The sequence below is a fragment of the Linepithema humile genome, chromosome 2 (assembly GCF_040581485.1).
Source record: "Linepithema humile isolate Giens D197 chromosome 2, Lhum_UNIL_v1.0, whole genome shotgun sequence".
Classification (NCBI taxonomy): Eukaryota; Metazoa; Arthropoda; class Insecta; order Hymenoptera; family Formicidae; genus Linepithema; species Linepithema humile.
This window is the reverse complement of record NC_090129.1, coordinates 26,775,674-26,792,698: the sequence shown is the minus strand read 5'-3', so window position 1 is coordinate 26,792,698 and position 17,025 is coordinate 26,775,674. Positions and strand designations below refer to the sequence as shown.

At 36.7% G+C, this 17,025-nt stretch overlaps 1 protein-coding gene across 7 annotated transcripts in view; it reads right to left on the bottom strand.

The window, feature by feature from the left end:
• Positions 1-17,025, bottom strand: part of LOC105667866 (thrombospondin type-1 domain-containing protein 4-like) — a 59,672-nt gene that overhangs the window by 38,799 nt on the left and 3,848 nt on the right. For 3 of the 7 annotated variants that reach the window (XM_067348900.1, XM_067348905.1, XM_012359958.2), the window contains 2 exons: positions 16,068-16,265; positions 3,309-3,447 (listed from right to left, as the gene is read on the bottom strand). In XM_067348900.1, the coding sequence (XP_067205001.1) occupies positions 3,309-3,418 (110 nt within the window). In that variant the 5' untranslated portion in view covers positions 3,419-3,447; positions 16,068-16,265. Of the gene's footprint in view, positions 1-3,308; positions 3,448-5,069; positions 5,509-16,067; positions 16,266-17,025 lie in introns of those variants that run through there. The other 4 variants (XM_067348901.1, XM_067348906.1, XM_067348902.1 and 1 more) reach the window with 2 other exon arrangements.

Below are 17,025 nucleotides of genomic sequence, written 5' to 3'. Positions count from 1 at the left end.
GGGATACGCAACATGGAAACGCGTGTCTACGCGTGTTTCACACGTTTGCGCACAGCGGCAAAGATCAAAAGACGTTCGCACGTCGCAGCTTGGCGTGCCGACTGCTCTTCAGATTTCTGACACGTTCGTTTTCGAGGCACAGTTAATGGACGTAATGCGCACACATAACGTTTACGTGTTTGTTCGTACGGTTGCTGCCCGATTAAGCTCTTGCTCCTCCATGCGAGCGTAACGCGTCGTAAATATTCGATATTAATCGCGTCGCCTTGTCTCGGTTTCTCCACCTTCGTTTTGAATTCGCACCTCGGAAACGCAAATAGCCGTCTGCCCTCGTTCGTTTCAGGTTATCGCTCGACAATCGTCAGACCCGATACCACAATACATAACAGAAGCTCATATATATGGAAAGTCGTTACATATGCGTTTTTGTGCATTTGCTCATGGTCGCTTCTGCGAATAAACTATATACGGTGATTCGGAAATAACATTCTGAAAAATACTTCTTTTCTAAAAAAAAACAGAAAGAAAAAAAAATCGCGAATTGATTTATTGAAATAATAATAATTATAATTATTTTAATGATATTTTATTGAATTAATTATATAATCCAATTTATTTGCAAATTTCTATAAAATCTATTCAAGAAAGCAAAAATTTACGATTGAGGTAAATGCGTTGATTCTGGGACGCCTTGCGTTCCCGTCTCTCGGTAATCGACCACATAGCGCGCGCGCGTGCATAATGTATACCGCATGTTACCGTGGAAGAGCTATGTGTAGTAATCGTATGCGCGCGTCCAGACTCAACACAATTACCACACGAACTTGCTACAGATTGCTTATTGTTCGCGTCGCTTCTTTTTTTCCGAAAGGATTCAATCCCTCGCCGCCAAGGAATTAACGTTGCAGTGGGTGATACACGAGTTATTGTACCTTCACGGACATCACAGCGTCGACAAGCAGCGTACGAATTTTTGAATCGCGCCGTCACTCCGGATGATTTTATTTATCGCAGCGTAGCAAGAACGCATTCGTCAGGTAACCGCGAGAGCACCCTCACAGTTCCGAATAATCTTCAGAAACGAATTCATATTAAAAATACTTAGTTTTAACTTACTGTACTTTTAGTGTTGTCAGCGTTGCCGAATTGCGGTAATAATTGCTCGTGTATGTGTAGTGATTTTGTAATAATGATGATGACAATTCGGGTCATATAATTTATGAATCGTCACGATTTGCTATTGACAATTTAAATAATTTCATCGATCATAATAATCGAATTCGAAATAGTTTCACAGAGTTTATTTCGCAAAACTGAAAGCAGGATATTGCATTACCATCTCTTTATAATTGCAATATTATAAACTATCATATATTTATTCTACTTAAAAAAAATAAGTGCTTTTATCTCTGTAGAACGAAACACTCGCGCACAGGACAGCAGATAACCGCAATACGGCACAGCTAATTTTTCGCATTTCTACGCTTTGTCTCCGCTTCTACTGGCTTAAAGCGGGAATTTAATAACTTTGCCGCGAAAATTTTTATGCTGTAGTTACTCCGTTATAATTAAAATAGGAGTAATTAGCACTTGTTTCAAGCGGATGCATATTGTACATAGAAATTCACTCTATAATATATAAGGAAATGGAGAAAGATATTCATTCATCTTTGAGACATGAAGATAGACTGCATAAAAAAATAATCAGCTTTAACAATTGCTAAATATTCTCTATAACAAATTAAATAAATGAATAAATAAATAAAAAATCTGTAATTAAATTTAAAAATTTGCAAAGAAGAATGTTGTGTAGTAAAATGAGCAATAAGAAAAACGTTTGTCAAATATAAATTGAAATATATTAATTTAAAAATTCTACAATCTCCATCTATTGTAAGTACTACAAACGCAAATTCAACCTAAACTATAAATCTGAGATTTAACACACGGAGAAAATTTTATATCAAAAATTACTATGTACGGTAGTAGCCGCGGACCATGAAAAAATTATAAAAATTTTTATCATGTTTTTTACATGTGAAACATAGTAAAAATTTTCGATCCGCGGCTTCATGGTCCGCGGTTAGGTTAGGTAATTAGGTATGTAATGCCGTACATAGTAATTTTTGATATAAAATTTTCTCCGTGCACATATATAACGATTATAACAAATATTTTCTTAACTTTTCCAACAAAATCCATATTATTTCAGAAAGCAAAATTGTACCTCTAAAATCTTTATTTTTAAACCTTACACAGTTTATAGAAAATCTTAATGCAACAAATGATGCAAAAATAAAGACTCGGGCACGAGAAACAAATTTCATGCTGAAGCATGCTTTCGGAAAAGAATCAAATGAAAAATGGCACAGAGTCGACGTAAACAGGAGAAATAAAATTGCGCGTTTTTTTCGGGAGATACGGAAACGCGGCGATGCACTCCCCTGATCGAAAACCGGTAATTATGCACCGGCATTGGCATGTGCGGGGCATAAAAGAAGACAGTCGATAACAAGGGAGCATCATCTTTGCCCGGAGCATCGAAAATAATGAAGGCGAGGATTGATGTCCCGTTCTCTGGATTCGCGCGCGTAATGTGTACACAACGAGAAAATTATTACGAGGTGTCTCTGTATTATAAAATAAACTATCGCACGTACTTGCAACGCAGTTACGCCGAGGAATAGGAGAATATTTTCTCCTTAAGATGACAAGTTATCGAATTTCGCGCAAGAATAGGCACTTAGAAGTTAATCCTCAATTGTAAAATGTATCGCGGCTCAATTTTGTTTTAATGTCGTAGAAATTTACATATTTAAGAGATAACCATTGCAATGCCTCGTTTCCAATCGTCAACCTCGACACTTCTTACAAATCCATCAATGCCATCTGAGTGTTTCAACGTCACGTATCTCTCCCGTTTTGCATACCGGCGCCTAATTATATCGTAACTCACTCGCGTGCAGCGAGTTACTCTCGATGTATCTTCCGCGAGCGCGCTTCATATTTTGCACGCAGAAAGCTCGTTTTCGAGCGGTATCTCAAGCCTGTGTATTATTAAAACGTAGAGTTCGATGCCACACAGGATGTTCTCGGCATGAGTCTGTAGTCTTGACATAATTTAAATAGTTTTACTTTCGAAAAATTTAATTTTGTTTTTTTTTTCTCTTGTTTTGACCGTAAAGATGTTTTCCAGTATATTCGATGTATCAATCATGTTTAAAGTGTCAGAATTTTTATGTACGCAAGAATGCACAAGTTTTCACAAATACATAAATTCTAAAACAAATAACAGCATTATTACTTACCCGAAATTCATCCTGATCACGTCGGACCGCCGGTGACATCGTCGAAGCGGAAATCCCAGGAAGATGCACGGCGGTGGCGAGTCATCCTCTGAGTTTCGTAAACGGTCCATGGAAGATTTGCTCCGAGGCTCAGGCCATCCTGTGTACAGAGTAGAGAAAAAGGATAAAGCTCATTATCAGAACATAGAGAGCATAAGAAAGGCGCCACGCTACAAATCATGGTGTTTCATAAAGAGGCGGGAGGCGGTGTGCGGAAGAGACGAGAGGAAGGAGTGCTGTTAGGCCGACTGGTCGCCTTAAACTTCCAGAAGGCTAAATTCTTCGCTTTTTTTCTCAACCAAGCGTCGCGACCAAGCTTTAATGGCCGTTCGTCGCCAAGCTGGAGCTTGTTAGATTTGCCTCAAGAATTCCTTTCAAGGCTATACAACACGCCAATAGTGAAAATATAATTATTTTTGAGAGAGAAGTAAGTTAAGCGTGTGTGATAACTATTTATGATCAAATTGTGGTAGAAAAATAGATAACACTTATTAATTTGCGGAAATTGCGTCACTGTCAAGATTGCAACATAGTATGAATAGTGTATCCATATTTAGAATAATTCTGATAACTTTCTACATATCCAACGGTACGAGAATGCTCGCATGAGAGTACCGATAGATTGCCATATTAAATAGAGAAGACAACTTAATGCGACCTAATGCGGAATATTTGCGTCGATATCGCGTTCTTTTATATGCGACAATATTCAAGTGCATTTTTTAAGTATGTACATACAATAAAGAGCTATCAAGTTTTTGAAGCCATGGTGCTTATAAATCTGAAATTAGTTATGCTGATGAAGTAATTTGAACAATTTTACATTTCTTGAGTACTTTCGATACTCTCGATTCTATTTTAACGACATTGCAGACAAATTGCGAATTATGTGCACATTTCGCGAACACCCGTGAAGAAATTAATTGTGCGAAAAATTGTAAAGTCGTAATTTAGTGTTATATTAGTGCTAATATTAAATTACTATTCGGCTAGTATAAGAAACTATGTATCTCTACCACGATTTTTTCGTCGTGAGACAGCCTGTGCGATCAATTGTATGAACAGCTGCGGAGAATGCGAGCGCGCGTTTCGTGCGTACGGATAAAAGCAAAGCCCTATGATAAATTTTAGCGGAAAAATCGATGATAAATACGTTCTAGCCCTACTCTTTCGTGTACACGTCGTTGTCTTTCCGCCGACATATTTGGTACTTTCGACTCTTTGCCCATCAAACAATCTTTAAACGCGTCATAGGTTCAAGATTGCATACGCAAGATTAACGCGCGTGCATTATGTCGTGTATCGAATAAAATCTTTTCTTTTCATATAAAATATTGATTGAGAAAATAATTTCCTGGACACATCTCGTTTCTTAATATTGTTCACGGTTAACAATTATTTCACAAAGAAACGACACTCTTCACGTTTTTCACCAATGTCAGTAATGATAATTTCAGCAAAATACAATCGTACTTTCGTACATCTCTCCGAATTTATTGCCTATATTTTAACCTTACAATTCTCTTAAGATTTACAATTCTCTTCAGATTGTACCATAAGAAATAAAGAAATAATAAATTTGTTCGATCAGATTCAAAGTATAAATGTGTGTGTGTGTGTGTGTGTGTGTGGAGTACAAAGTACAAGAAATCATCAAATCAGGCTAAATAGTACTTTTCAATTTCAGAGCAGCGTTTCTCGTATTATTCCCTCGTCACTCACCGTCGTGCCTGTTCACTTAATCCCACTTAATAGAAGCAGCAGCAGGTGGGTCTTTTAGTTCGGACCACGTGGCACACATATCCTATACAAAAACCCTCACACAGCCCCGCGTACGAAAGGGGTTGTCGGTCTTGATTTGAAATCCAAAGATACACGCAACCACAACAATTCTATAGTATTGTAAAATCCCTTTAAAGGGAAACGTGACAAAAGAAAAGAAAAAGAACAGCACCACTGTGTGTCGTACTTGACGAGGGGGTGTACGATGCGAAAGGTTGAATACACGAAGGAGACGCGGAAACGTTTACGCGTGATCAAACCGTAGCTTCCGGCCTCCGCGTATACTCTGCAGAAAGAACGGCCAGACGTATGAGGCGCGCACGCGAGCACCCACGAGCACCGCCGCGACAGGAATGATAGTGGCGAAAGTGGGAGACCCTCCGGGAAATATATAGGTCCGTAGGGTGGTGTGGTGGTGGACCGCACGAGAGAGAAGGAAGAAGAAGGAAGAGATTCCGCGCCGCGCTCGCATCCCTTTGCGCTTCTCTCTTCAGGTTCGAGATTCGAGATTCATATATCATATATTTACGATCAATGAACAATAGCATTTCGCGAATACTTTTTTCAAATGTTTTCCATTTTTATTCAGGCGAAATTGATGACAAAAAAATTTGATTTTATTAGTCGGTTAAAGAAAAATCTTAATTATATTTTTAATCAGTTGATGAATGCATAAACTGTTTTATATAATAAAATACTATGTGAAATTTTATACAAAATATCTATTTTATTTTGAAATTGATATTATGGAATAAATTATATAATATGTGTGTGTGTGTGTGTGTAGTGAGATAATTTCATAATTATATCTCATATTTGTGAATTACTTTGGGAAGCATTTCTTTTAAAAGCAGTATTACAACATTCATAATAATGTTATTATGTTCTGTCTATAGAATTCATATTTTTCTAGATACACTTACGATATACAATCGTGCTGCAATTTCTCGCATTTTTTTCTCAAGAAATATCAGAGGGACCATTCAAGATGAAACCTTTCACGCGCGGACAATCGGAACGTATGCAAACGATTTCTACACAAAGCAGATGCACGTGTTGACTATGTTATCAGCATTATCGTGCTCATTTTACCGCTAAATCTCATCTAGATAATCGGAAGCATTGTTTAAAATGGCGTTATCTACGCGTTAAATAGACCGACGGAAATCCCGACGTGCCCCTTTTCCTTTCTGGCAGCGCCCTTCGCTTGTAGTTCAACGAACTGTAATTGTGGTACGAACGCAACAATAAAATTCTACCTACAAGATTAAAGTTGTGGCTTTTTCTTTATCGTTTATCGTCGTGCGATGTCGTAGTGTTGCGAGAATATAACGCCACGTCTTCTCTTTCTCTTCATCTTTCAGTTCGCCCTTTTTCTCGCTTTCCTCTACGAGTTGCGCGTTGCGAATCGCCGAGTTTACTTTTTTTTTTTTTTCCTTCTTCTTTACTAACGCAACGGATCGCGCGTAAAATGCCGAGACGAATCGCGACGGAGCCGCGAGGACTGGAAGTATCTTATAGCATTCGAGCTATGCGATACAATACAATGCAGAACCAATTACATTAAGCGATTAAGTCTGGTAATTAACCCACTAGCAATCAAACAAGTATCATCCGCTGTGATGGGCATAGCTTTTTTTCGCTTGCAATATTCAAAGTTTATAAAGTCTTATTTAATTTCATAAAAAGTCAACTTTTTTTCTTGCAAGGAAAAAGATATTTAAAAAAATCATAATACAAATCATATATTACAAACAATCAATGTAGAAATAACAATGCTGTGAATTATAGATTATAAAATTGACATATGTAAGAGTAGAAAAGCTTATCGCAAAATTAGGAAAATACAATAAAGGAAAGGAAATGTTGAGATTGAAAATATTCAGTGATAATTTTTGCAATGATCTCTCCTTAATGATTCAATTCAGTGTTACATTTCCCGACTTAAGAGCAACAGCACTGAACAAACACACGATCCACGATAATTTAAGGAGCACTTTAAGCATTTATTTATTTTCGGTCGGACAGCATAATCCAACCAGTAAAGTAGTACGCAGTCTGCATTCTCGAAACAATTAAATATTTTTATTCACCGCGTAACAGATTGCAGCTACTACGTTTTATAGTAAATTTAAAACCTCCAAGATTATAGCTTGCAAACCAATGCAATTAATGTAATGTAGAACTCTTAATATATAATTAGTCCTGTTAAGAATTGAAGACAAACAAAAGATAAAATAAATAAAGAAACCAAACATAAACATAAGCAAAAGAATAAAACTCATATCATTTTTTAATTGAAATATGTCATCTGTGAAATTTACATTGTATAAAAAATCAAAAGAAAATAGGTATGTATATATAGGTATAAAAGAGATGATGTGTAAACAGATCGTAATCGCGAATCCCTATTTTCCATGATTTTACCAGGCACCGTCGAATTTGCGCCATTATGTGAATGCATCTCGGCTGGGCCTGTGCTAACAAAAAACCAGTCATGACGATTACCTGTCGAATGCCATTGTGAAGTGCGACATCCATAATCGTCCTTCGTGGTGGTCGGGATACCCGATAAAAGTTCAGTCACGTCGTGATTTATTAATTATAAAGCATTGTGATCCGCGAAGCCGTTCGCATAGTTGCGGTTTCACGGTGATAAAGCAACACACGACGCTAAGGAGAGATTTTCACCTTCAGAAATAGACTGCCGGCTGATCGGCGATAAGTGCTTTCGCGATTTATCTATTATAACACAGTGGCTTTCAATTTTGATGCTCGTGCATTAATGCGAAGTGTGCTTATTGTCAGTTAAATTTCCAAATATCAAATTCGAAAATTAAAATAAACAAAATTATAAAAGATATTCAATAAGACAATCAAAAGTATAATCAAAGGAAGAATTTGTATCTTTATGTGTGATAAGAAAAATTAAAACGATGACATTATCAGGTTCTAAAAGTGTGAATAAAACATAAAAGCTGGAAAGTAATAAATAATCAGAAACAATATAAACCTAAAATAATTGCTAAGAAGAATTGAGTAAAATAACGGTGAAAAGAAAAACTGAAAGTCAGTAAGTGGAATTGAATCTTTGGAGATAAATGCCTGTTTGGAACTGAAGTGATACCAAAGAAGCTCAAAGAAGAGATTTTAGGTGACAAAACAAACAAGAAGCATCTCACGAGGGTTCATTGTTTTCTAGGCTCAGATTGCAGCCCGTATGTTGGTCCAATAGCCTCTTAACTGATTATATCATATCATCTTTCAGAATTGTACTTCTCATCTCAACCTCCGTCAACATTTATCTACATGTTAAACGCGCACGTACAAACGATAATTCGCGATATAACGATAAATTAATTTTAACTCTACGGAAACAGAATTTGACACACTGTTTTCGAATGTTTATTAAATATCGAGTAATGCGCAATATTTTTTATTCTACAAATTCCAAATAATTGTTCTCTCTATGCACTCGATCGAGTGCGAAAATAATGAAAACACTTTCTAATCTCATTCCGTGTCAATTTGACAACTCACTAATATAAATTAACTTTAGTAATTTGCAGATTAATCTTAATTTTAATAGAAGCGAAAGCTACTTCAAGATTGATTAATATTTGTTTGGAAATATACTTTCGTGTCGAGCACAATCGAAAGAATCAACTCTTAATTTCCGTATGGAATACGGGCGACGGGCTAGTCGACACGCGGAAAATTGAAACCACAATGTCACAGAACCACTTGGTTCTTCGAGCGAGCAAGCAGTGAAACTTGGAGAAAAACTGACTTCTCGGGACTATCATTAACCTCCTTGAGAGAAATCCACGATCGTTTGTACTATGCTGCCAATATTTGCCAAGCAAACTTGTTATTATAATTTTTCGAAAGTGTTACACACGTTTAGATTGCGCGATATTCCCATATAATGATTCGGCTAAACACTGAGCGAGATTGAAATGCAATCGCTGATTAATTGCTAATTGATTACCGCCTTTTAACGCAATATGGTAATTTACACACACAAATCAATCTACATGATTAAATTGTGATCGAGTGAGGCAATTAAGTTAATTGCTCGGAACAACGGAATGTTTAATTAATTTGTAACTCTTGTTCAATTAATGCAGAAATTAGATACCGTTAAACGAATCTCGCTCCTACTATCGCTTTGAGCAATGTACGACAAGCTATGTAAATGTAGCAAGATCGTTTTATGAAATAAAATAACCTTGTTACGTTAATCGGCACTAACAAATCGAATTATGTGCACATTTCATCTTCCTTTTATTGAAATATTTAACTTGGCCATTTCAATTGTGAATTCTCCATATTATTGACCGTTTGCATTGCCGTTTACAGTTTAGTAAACCAAAAAGGAATTATCGGACGATTAATTGATTTATTGCTGGTCTCCCCCCCTTAATCTTGTTAGTAACGCGATTGTCGAAGTGATTCGAGTCGCTAAAAAATCGCGATTTCGCGTATCTACGGAGAAAAAAATGAATGTGCTTGTTCTCGGATCGCGCCGAATCTTTCCTTTTTTTGGCGATACGCGATCCTGCTCAACGCTTCGTCGAATTATACACCGTGACCTGTAATTTGGACACTATTTCACATGCCGTAAGCATGCAATCACGAAAAGGTGTTCCCTTTTGTAAGTGGTTCCACCTAGATGAAGAATTTATCGGCTAACAGCTCTTCCTCGAGATTATAATACACGTTGTACATAGGTATGATCTGATCCGATCGCAGCGTTATAACGCACCGACAACAGGCCATACGAAATGTTTGATCTTTGCGATTTTTTCAAAGTGTATTTTGCATTGTACGAGTGAATTGTCACAACCGTTATTGCGTTGGATGATTCGTTTTAACGAATGTTTCCTTTTTCTTTTCGTGACTTTTCAAAAAATTAGAAAGCAGTGATGAATATAATGAAAATATGGATATAAAATGTGTATAATTTTAAAAATAAAATTGACCAAATAAACATATAAAAAACGAAGAGAAACGCGTTTCATCTGCTTATACATTTGATGTTATTATATAGATGTACATGTCGTTGAGTAAATTCTCGACAGGAGGATGAGGCGGTCCAGGAAATGTGAGATTTCAAATGCGGGAGACCGGAAGAAACGCAATAACATTCAAGAGATTTGATTTATTCGAGAGAAAACGGATCTCTCGAGGACGATGTGTGTGCTCGAGGAACAAATGTCCGACCACTCGAATGGCAAATCAATCGGAACATAAGTTCCGAGACGTACACCAGGATTGTGCAAATATCTATTTCATATGTTTTAATTTCAAATAAGTGTCACTTAATTACTTGTTGCGTAATACTGCGATACCCAATTAACCCTGAACTCATTTTTATCGGTTTTTTCTTTCTTTTTTCTTGTAAGTCATTTCGCGGCTATTTTCGCAAATCTGTACAAAGATCATACGCTCATAAAAAAAGAAGAAGAAAACAAGAATCTTCATTAACTGATGATTTTCTGCGCAGGTGATTACTTGGAAAGCATGGATTAACGTACCGATCATCTAGATTGGCTCATGGAAACAGAAAGTTCCCTCCCCAAAAAGAACAGAACTGAATAGACCTCACACGAAGGTAAAACACGTTTGTGAAGTTTCTTAGATCTTGCCGACAAAAATGCGCGTATCGCGCTTCATCGTAAAAGAAGATAATCAATGAAATCAGACTGAATCTGAATCTACAGCTCGCGACGTTCATAGCATAAATTTGAAAAGTTATAACCATTTTAAATGAAAGAAACTATATTTGCAAGTAAATATGTTGAAAATAGAATATATCAATTAATAATCTTATATGAGCTTATATATGATATTTTACAAAATAAGAATATATTTTTATTTTAAAAATAAAAATATAAAAAGATATGTTTATTCTCTTCATAAATGAATGCAATTAATATAACGCTAATTTTTACGCGCATATCACTAAATACTTGCTCGTATTGTTAAATCGAATGCGCCTCGTCGATCAACGGGAACGAAAAAAGGGACGACCGGAAATTCGACGCGGCGATTGTTGCTTGTTAATTGTATCGCGAGCTTACAAGGTGCGCCAGGGAGCGACGATAAATCGATATTGAAATTTTAACATTAGCCTGATATGTGTATATGTGTAAAAGTCTGGGTCCACGCGAGTTCGCATTTATAGACGTAAAAACGTGGATGAAGGCGCAATGCAGGAATGGGGGTGGGAGGGAGGGAGGGGGAGAGGCTGCAGCGAACACTCTCGTGGTGTTTATTCGACTTGATCTCAAAATGAATTTATGAGCTCATAATCGTCCAATTGAGATGAGTAGTTGTTGTGTGCAATCGGTCCGGCTGAGACCTTGTAGCGAAGCATTGCTCTTCACTTTCTTCACGTCAGGAACTGCACTACACTAGCGTACATTGTATCGAACGTTACAAAATCACGCGAAAGTTAATACACGATTCTTCTGATCAATTTTGCAACTCCGTTCCATATTTGCAATAATTATTATTCATATTCTAGACATTTAAATATCATCTAATTCTCTCTCTCTCTCTCTCTCTCTCTCTCTCTCTCTCTCTCTCTCTCTCTCTCTCTCTCTCTCTCTCTCTCTCTCTCTCTCTCTCTCTCTCTCTCTCTCTCTCTCTCTCTCTCTCTCTCTCTTGTTAGAGTTTATAAGTTTATTACAATAACTAATAACTAATAAATTGTGCGTTGTAAAATTGCTAACGCACAATTAATAGAATAATAAATTCGTAAAAGAGGTATCGTACGTTTTATTTAAAAATTAACTTGTTTAAACTTGCAAATTGTTTTAGAATTGTTGCAGTTCTTTTCCCATCATAAGTGAAAATGATTGAACAATAAATTTAAACAATCAAGATTTGCAACATCCTGTAGAACAGACGCAGTCTCAATGACGCAGAGATGGTTATGCATATATTGACAGTATCAAGATTACAAGCTACAAGTTAGAACTTTAAATAAAAAAGATTTGACTGAATCTGTTTTATGTAAACAAGACTAACTAAATGAATCACGGAATCGCCGTATCTGCGGATTATCATTTAAAATGTTTACATTATGTACCATTTCTCTTGTTTTGTAGGCGATACGTTTTTTCAACAATATGTTACGATGTTTATCTTTGAAACAAGATGTTGCAGATTCGTGAAACGCACGCAGCGAGAAGCTTGTAAGAATACGCGTGTCATACGTATGCCTCTACATAAAATAAAAAATTAAAAAGCAGTAAAGTGTCAATTCCGATTATATTAGATTCAAAATATTGTGAAGATTTTGATGTCTTGACAATAAATATATAAGAAAGATTAATCAAAAGAAAAATTCGTAGTGAACGATATAATTGTGGGAAAAAGATACAAGTAAACAATTAATAGCTATTTATCCATTTTTTATCTTTTTTTGGCATATGTCTAATATTCTACGATTCTATGCCACTGTGCGTTTCTCTCTCTATCAGCTACATTGTATGAATTTAATTATTTTGTCGCAAACAATCAGCGCATTTAAGAGCTAAATTGCACACGAATGACATCGACATACATTCAACAAGTGCGCATTTGTTACACATTAAACACATATTTGTGCTCTCTGCCGCTGAATATGATCAAGTGAATTCATAATACGTAAATCTCAAGAAAACGCGGTGAGACGCGTGTTTCGCCGAAATACAAACTATCCACTCTCAATAGCAAATTTTTTAGCGCGCTCCGATAATATCGTACACTGACCCGAGTGACGATCATTCTTGCGAAGGTTCTTCTAATAATAGCACGTAATCAGCTAAAAACTGATTAAAAAAATCGCTCGATATGTGTCAGAACCAGGATGTCCCATTAACAAATTAGCACGCCATGTATGCAGATAAAAAAATTGACGTCGTTACGACCCGCGTTTTATCTGCGCTTGATTGGCTATAAAAGGCTACTATATCTAGTCTTTCAAAAGTTAGTTATAAAATAATGAAAATTTGTAGAATAAAGAGACTAAAGTGTGTATTTTCTTAAACAGAATGAGATATGTTTCTTATTGGTTAAATGTAGCATATAAATTGTTAAGATTTGACAAATAAATGAAAATTTTTTTGTATTAGAAGTATCAATTATTTTCAGATTTTTCAAAGAAACTCGCAATTTCTTTTAATATTAATGACATGATTGATACATTGCAAAAAATCCGCAAGTCACTCCCATAGTAAAAATTGCAACATTTAATGCAGATACGTATACTTGTGTGCATCATGTGTTGTATCATGGTATATTACGTATAAGCTACAGCGAGATAGAAAACGATTTATTTTGAATGAACAGGCATGAATGAACATTTATTAGAATTCACGCGGCAAGTGAAACATAAGGAGATTAGCAATAGCGAATAGGTTTCTACCTGTAATTCATAAGGTCTATCAGACGAGTTATGTTTTCCATAGGAAAAATACCATTTTGATAAATTGTTTCGTATTAACCTGGCATACTGGATACGCGTAATGTTTATTACGCTCATTTGAGATTTGCGTGCCAGACGGCTTCCTCGTACTTTATGCATACGTATTAAAGTACGGGAATCAATATCCTTTAGTGGATGTCAGCTACTATCCACTTATGCATAAATGCGACCAAGATTCTGTCGTGTAATGAGTTACTGAAGCTCTCGGCCGATCGAGACACGATAACGAAAAGAGATAAAACTCGATTACCAAAGATCAAAAATTGAAATAAGAGTCTACTTGTACACGCTATAACGGAAACTGTCACTATTCGAAACAAATTTAGAAATTTAGAAAATAAGAAAACATGTTTGTAGACCATTAACAAATAAATTAATGGTCAAATTATAACATTAAAATATCGTCCTTCCTCTATTTTCGTGCATTAAAAACTTGCTAAATATAAGTTAAAAATGACAAACTTATGAAGAAAGACAATTTTCAGTCTCATTTCATCATTTTCTTCGTTCGTCTCAACTAGACTGACATTTCCTTAAACAAATACATATTCGAGACACATGAAATTGTGATTTTTATATCGGTAATTTAATCGGCAATCGAATATATTTGGAGGTACAATGTCCGCGTCCGACAATGCCTTTTACTTCTCGCTATTCGATCGTGATAGGCGCCGCGAGAGTTTATACCGCCCGAGTAGCGTAATCACTGTTATTTCATCTTGAACGGTAATGCTCCGGCTTAAAGCCGCTCTACTTATACACATTATCTCTTGGTAGGGGCAATACACAAGAGTGAGAGAAAGAGCCCATCCCCGGGCAATGATCGTTTTCAAGCGTTATTATAAAATTGCTTTAGCAAATGAAATGCGCGGTTATACGCGCGCATAAGCTCAAGATGAGATTTATTGGAAAATCGAAAATACGTTTTCCCGCCCTCCTATCTTTCTCCTCTCCGATTCAAGCATCGGTCCGGTACATCGCGGTCGTATCGCCCACGCGATGCATCGAGTTACACGAAACGGCTGCGTGCATGCAATTATGCCGGCTTTCGGATTCGAAGGAGAATCGTTTCGTCGGAGATCAATATTACTTATCGATTTCGTGTACCCTGAGAGTTTTTAGATCATGGTGTCGAAAAAACGAAAAGCGAGGACTGACGAAATAAAAAGAAAATATAATTTACTGAAGCTTCGAAGCTGTAATTTACCGTTACAGTTACATTTGTAATAAAGATTTATGAAGATTTGAATCATTGGCACGCACATTAATCGGGGACTTGGATATAACGCACGTGTAAATAGACTCCCATAATGATCTTGAACGATCTTGTATCGCGCGATTTGATGATAACGCAAAGATCGTAAGTCGAAGACTTTTTGGTCTTAAAAGCCGCAGCGATAATCTTACTACTACGGTACTACTGATCATCAAACCGCTTTTACGTGACGAATTGACTGAATTATGCTACCGTCTTGCAATCGATCGCGACGCGACGAACAGCGTCTCAGCAGCCGCGCTTCTCATCGTCAATGCGTCTCTGAACTCACCGACGCTGCGATCGGTCGATCAAACTATAGATGCCTTCAATTAATCGACGAAGCTAATTAATTCGATTTGATCGCGATTTATATGATTAGATTACTGGCAGCGCGTACGCTCTTCGTAACTCAAAGGCACCATAATTGCAATATCGAATGCACACGCTTGTGCCGACAACCACGAATGACTGAGAGATGCGTGCAACCTTCTTGCGCTTCTGACGCTTAGGTAGAACGAAGCTACTTGAATGAATGGATCAAAGTGCGATTGAAAGGAAATCGCGATAACGGTTCCCGCGTGCATCTAATAGTAAGACGATACTAAGCTCATGCGAATTATGATTAAATAGTATCATTTGTACATAATTTTTGCTCTTTAATTAATTGTAATCAATAATTTCACGTTTAATGACTATACCATTAAAAAATATTTGCGCTGAGCAATTACTGATTGATAAAACTGTTTAGTAATTATTAATAAAAAGATAATGTTGAAAACTCAAAAGTCACAGCACTTTACCATTTGGTTCGAGAAGAAATATTTTTCGAATTTTTTATACAATCTTAAGGTTTCACGCCGACTATATGAGTGTTAGTGTGTTAATCTTATGAATCGCGTATATCTTGAGAACGTTTGGATTATAAAAAGCATAATAGGCATCCTACACACACACACACACACACACACACACACACACACGCGCGCGCGCGCGCGCGCGCACGCAAAGGAGAAACCTTCTTTATATACATATCCATTGAAAAAAAGAAAAGAAAAGAAAAGAAAAGAAAGTAAGAATTGAAAGTGTCGATAAAACGAACAAATTTAATCCCTGTCATTCGTCGTCTGTCGACTCGTCAATTTTCATGAAATAGAACTCGGCATTGTAACAAAATGCAGACGTAGCATATTTGAGAACTTACCCACTGACGAGACAGACGACAATTCCTACGACGTGAGCTGTTCGTTCAGATTCAGATTTCCGCAACCGAATTTCTCCGACGTGTCTCCAAAGGACTTGGTAATTCCTCGCGAGTCGCGACCAAAGACAAGTCCGCAGCGAATTCTTCGCGGCCGCCTAGTCAAACCCGAAGAAACATGCTCAGCTGATGTGTAGGTGCCTAGAACGTTTAAAGACATACAGTGTACACTATCGCATAAAGAATTTTTCACGACAATGCGATGCTTGACACAATGAGATGAGGTATGTTGTGTCTAGAGTACCGAGATAGCAGACGTGGTGCATCGCGTATATAAGTCGCAGCATTGAAATGTCCATAAATTTTGTGGAAAAATAGAGAGCTAAGGAAATCGACCGTTTCACAACGTTGTTTGTTAACTGGACATTCTATAATATTCTATAGTCGCTATTACTCTTTAAGAATGATCAATCTTTCGTTTATTCCTAGATTGTGTAAATGCAATAAAATGCATAATGTCGTATAAATATCGTTACATCTTTTGTATTAAAAAATTTTTGTCTAGACTTGATTGCACTGGCAACTATAGTGGCAATATTTTCGGTACCGTACATTTTTATCGCCCGGCTGCAAGCGCAATAAAATATCGACGATGTAACATAAGCATGTATGTAAGTTACTGCGTATGTTCCGGCGGTAATCGCGAGCCCCGCGGTCACAGGAAGAATTATTTGACAAGTAAATCGTCGCTGAGAGATGCGTGTGTCACGGTTGAGAGCCCCATCACGGTTATTTCGAGGTTCAACCGATTCGCATTTGAGGAAAAAAAATGCTTCGCACAATCAGTCTGACGAAACGTGAAATTCTTTCTCCATTGAATATGCTATTTGCCAAAATTAATTAAATTGATTCAGAGCAATCAAAGTATTAAAATTTTTAAACTTAAGTATGTTTCGTATCA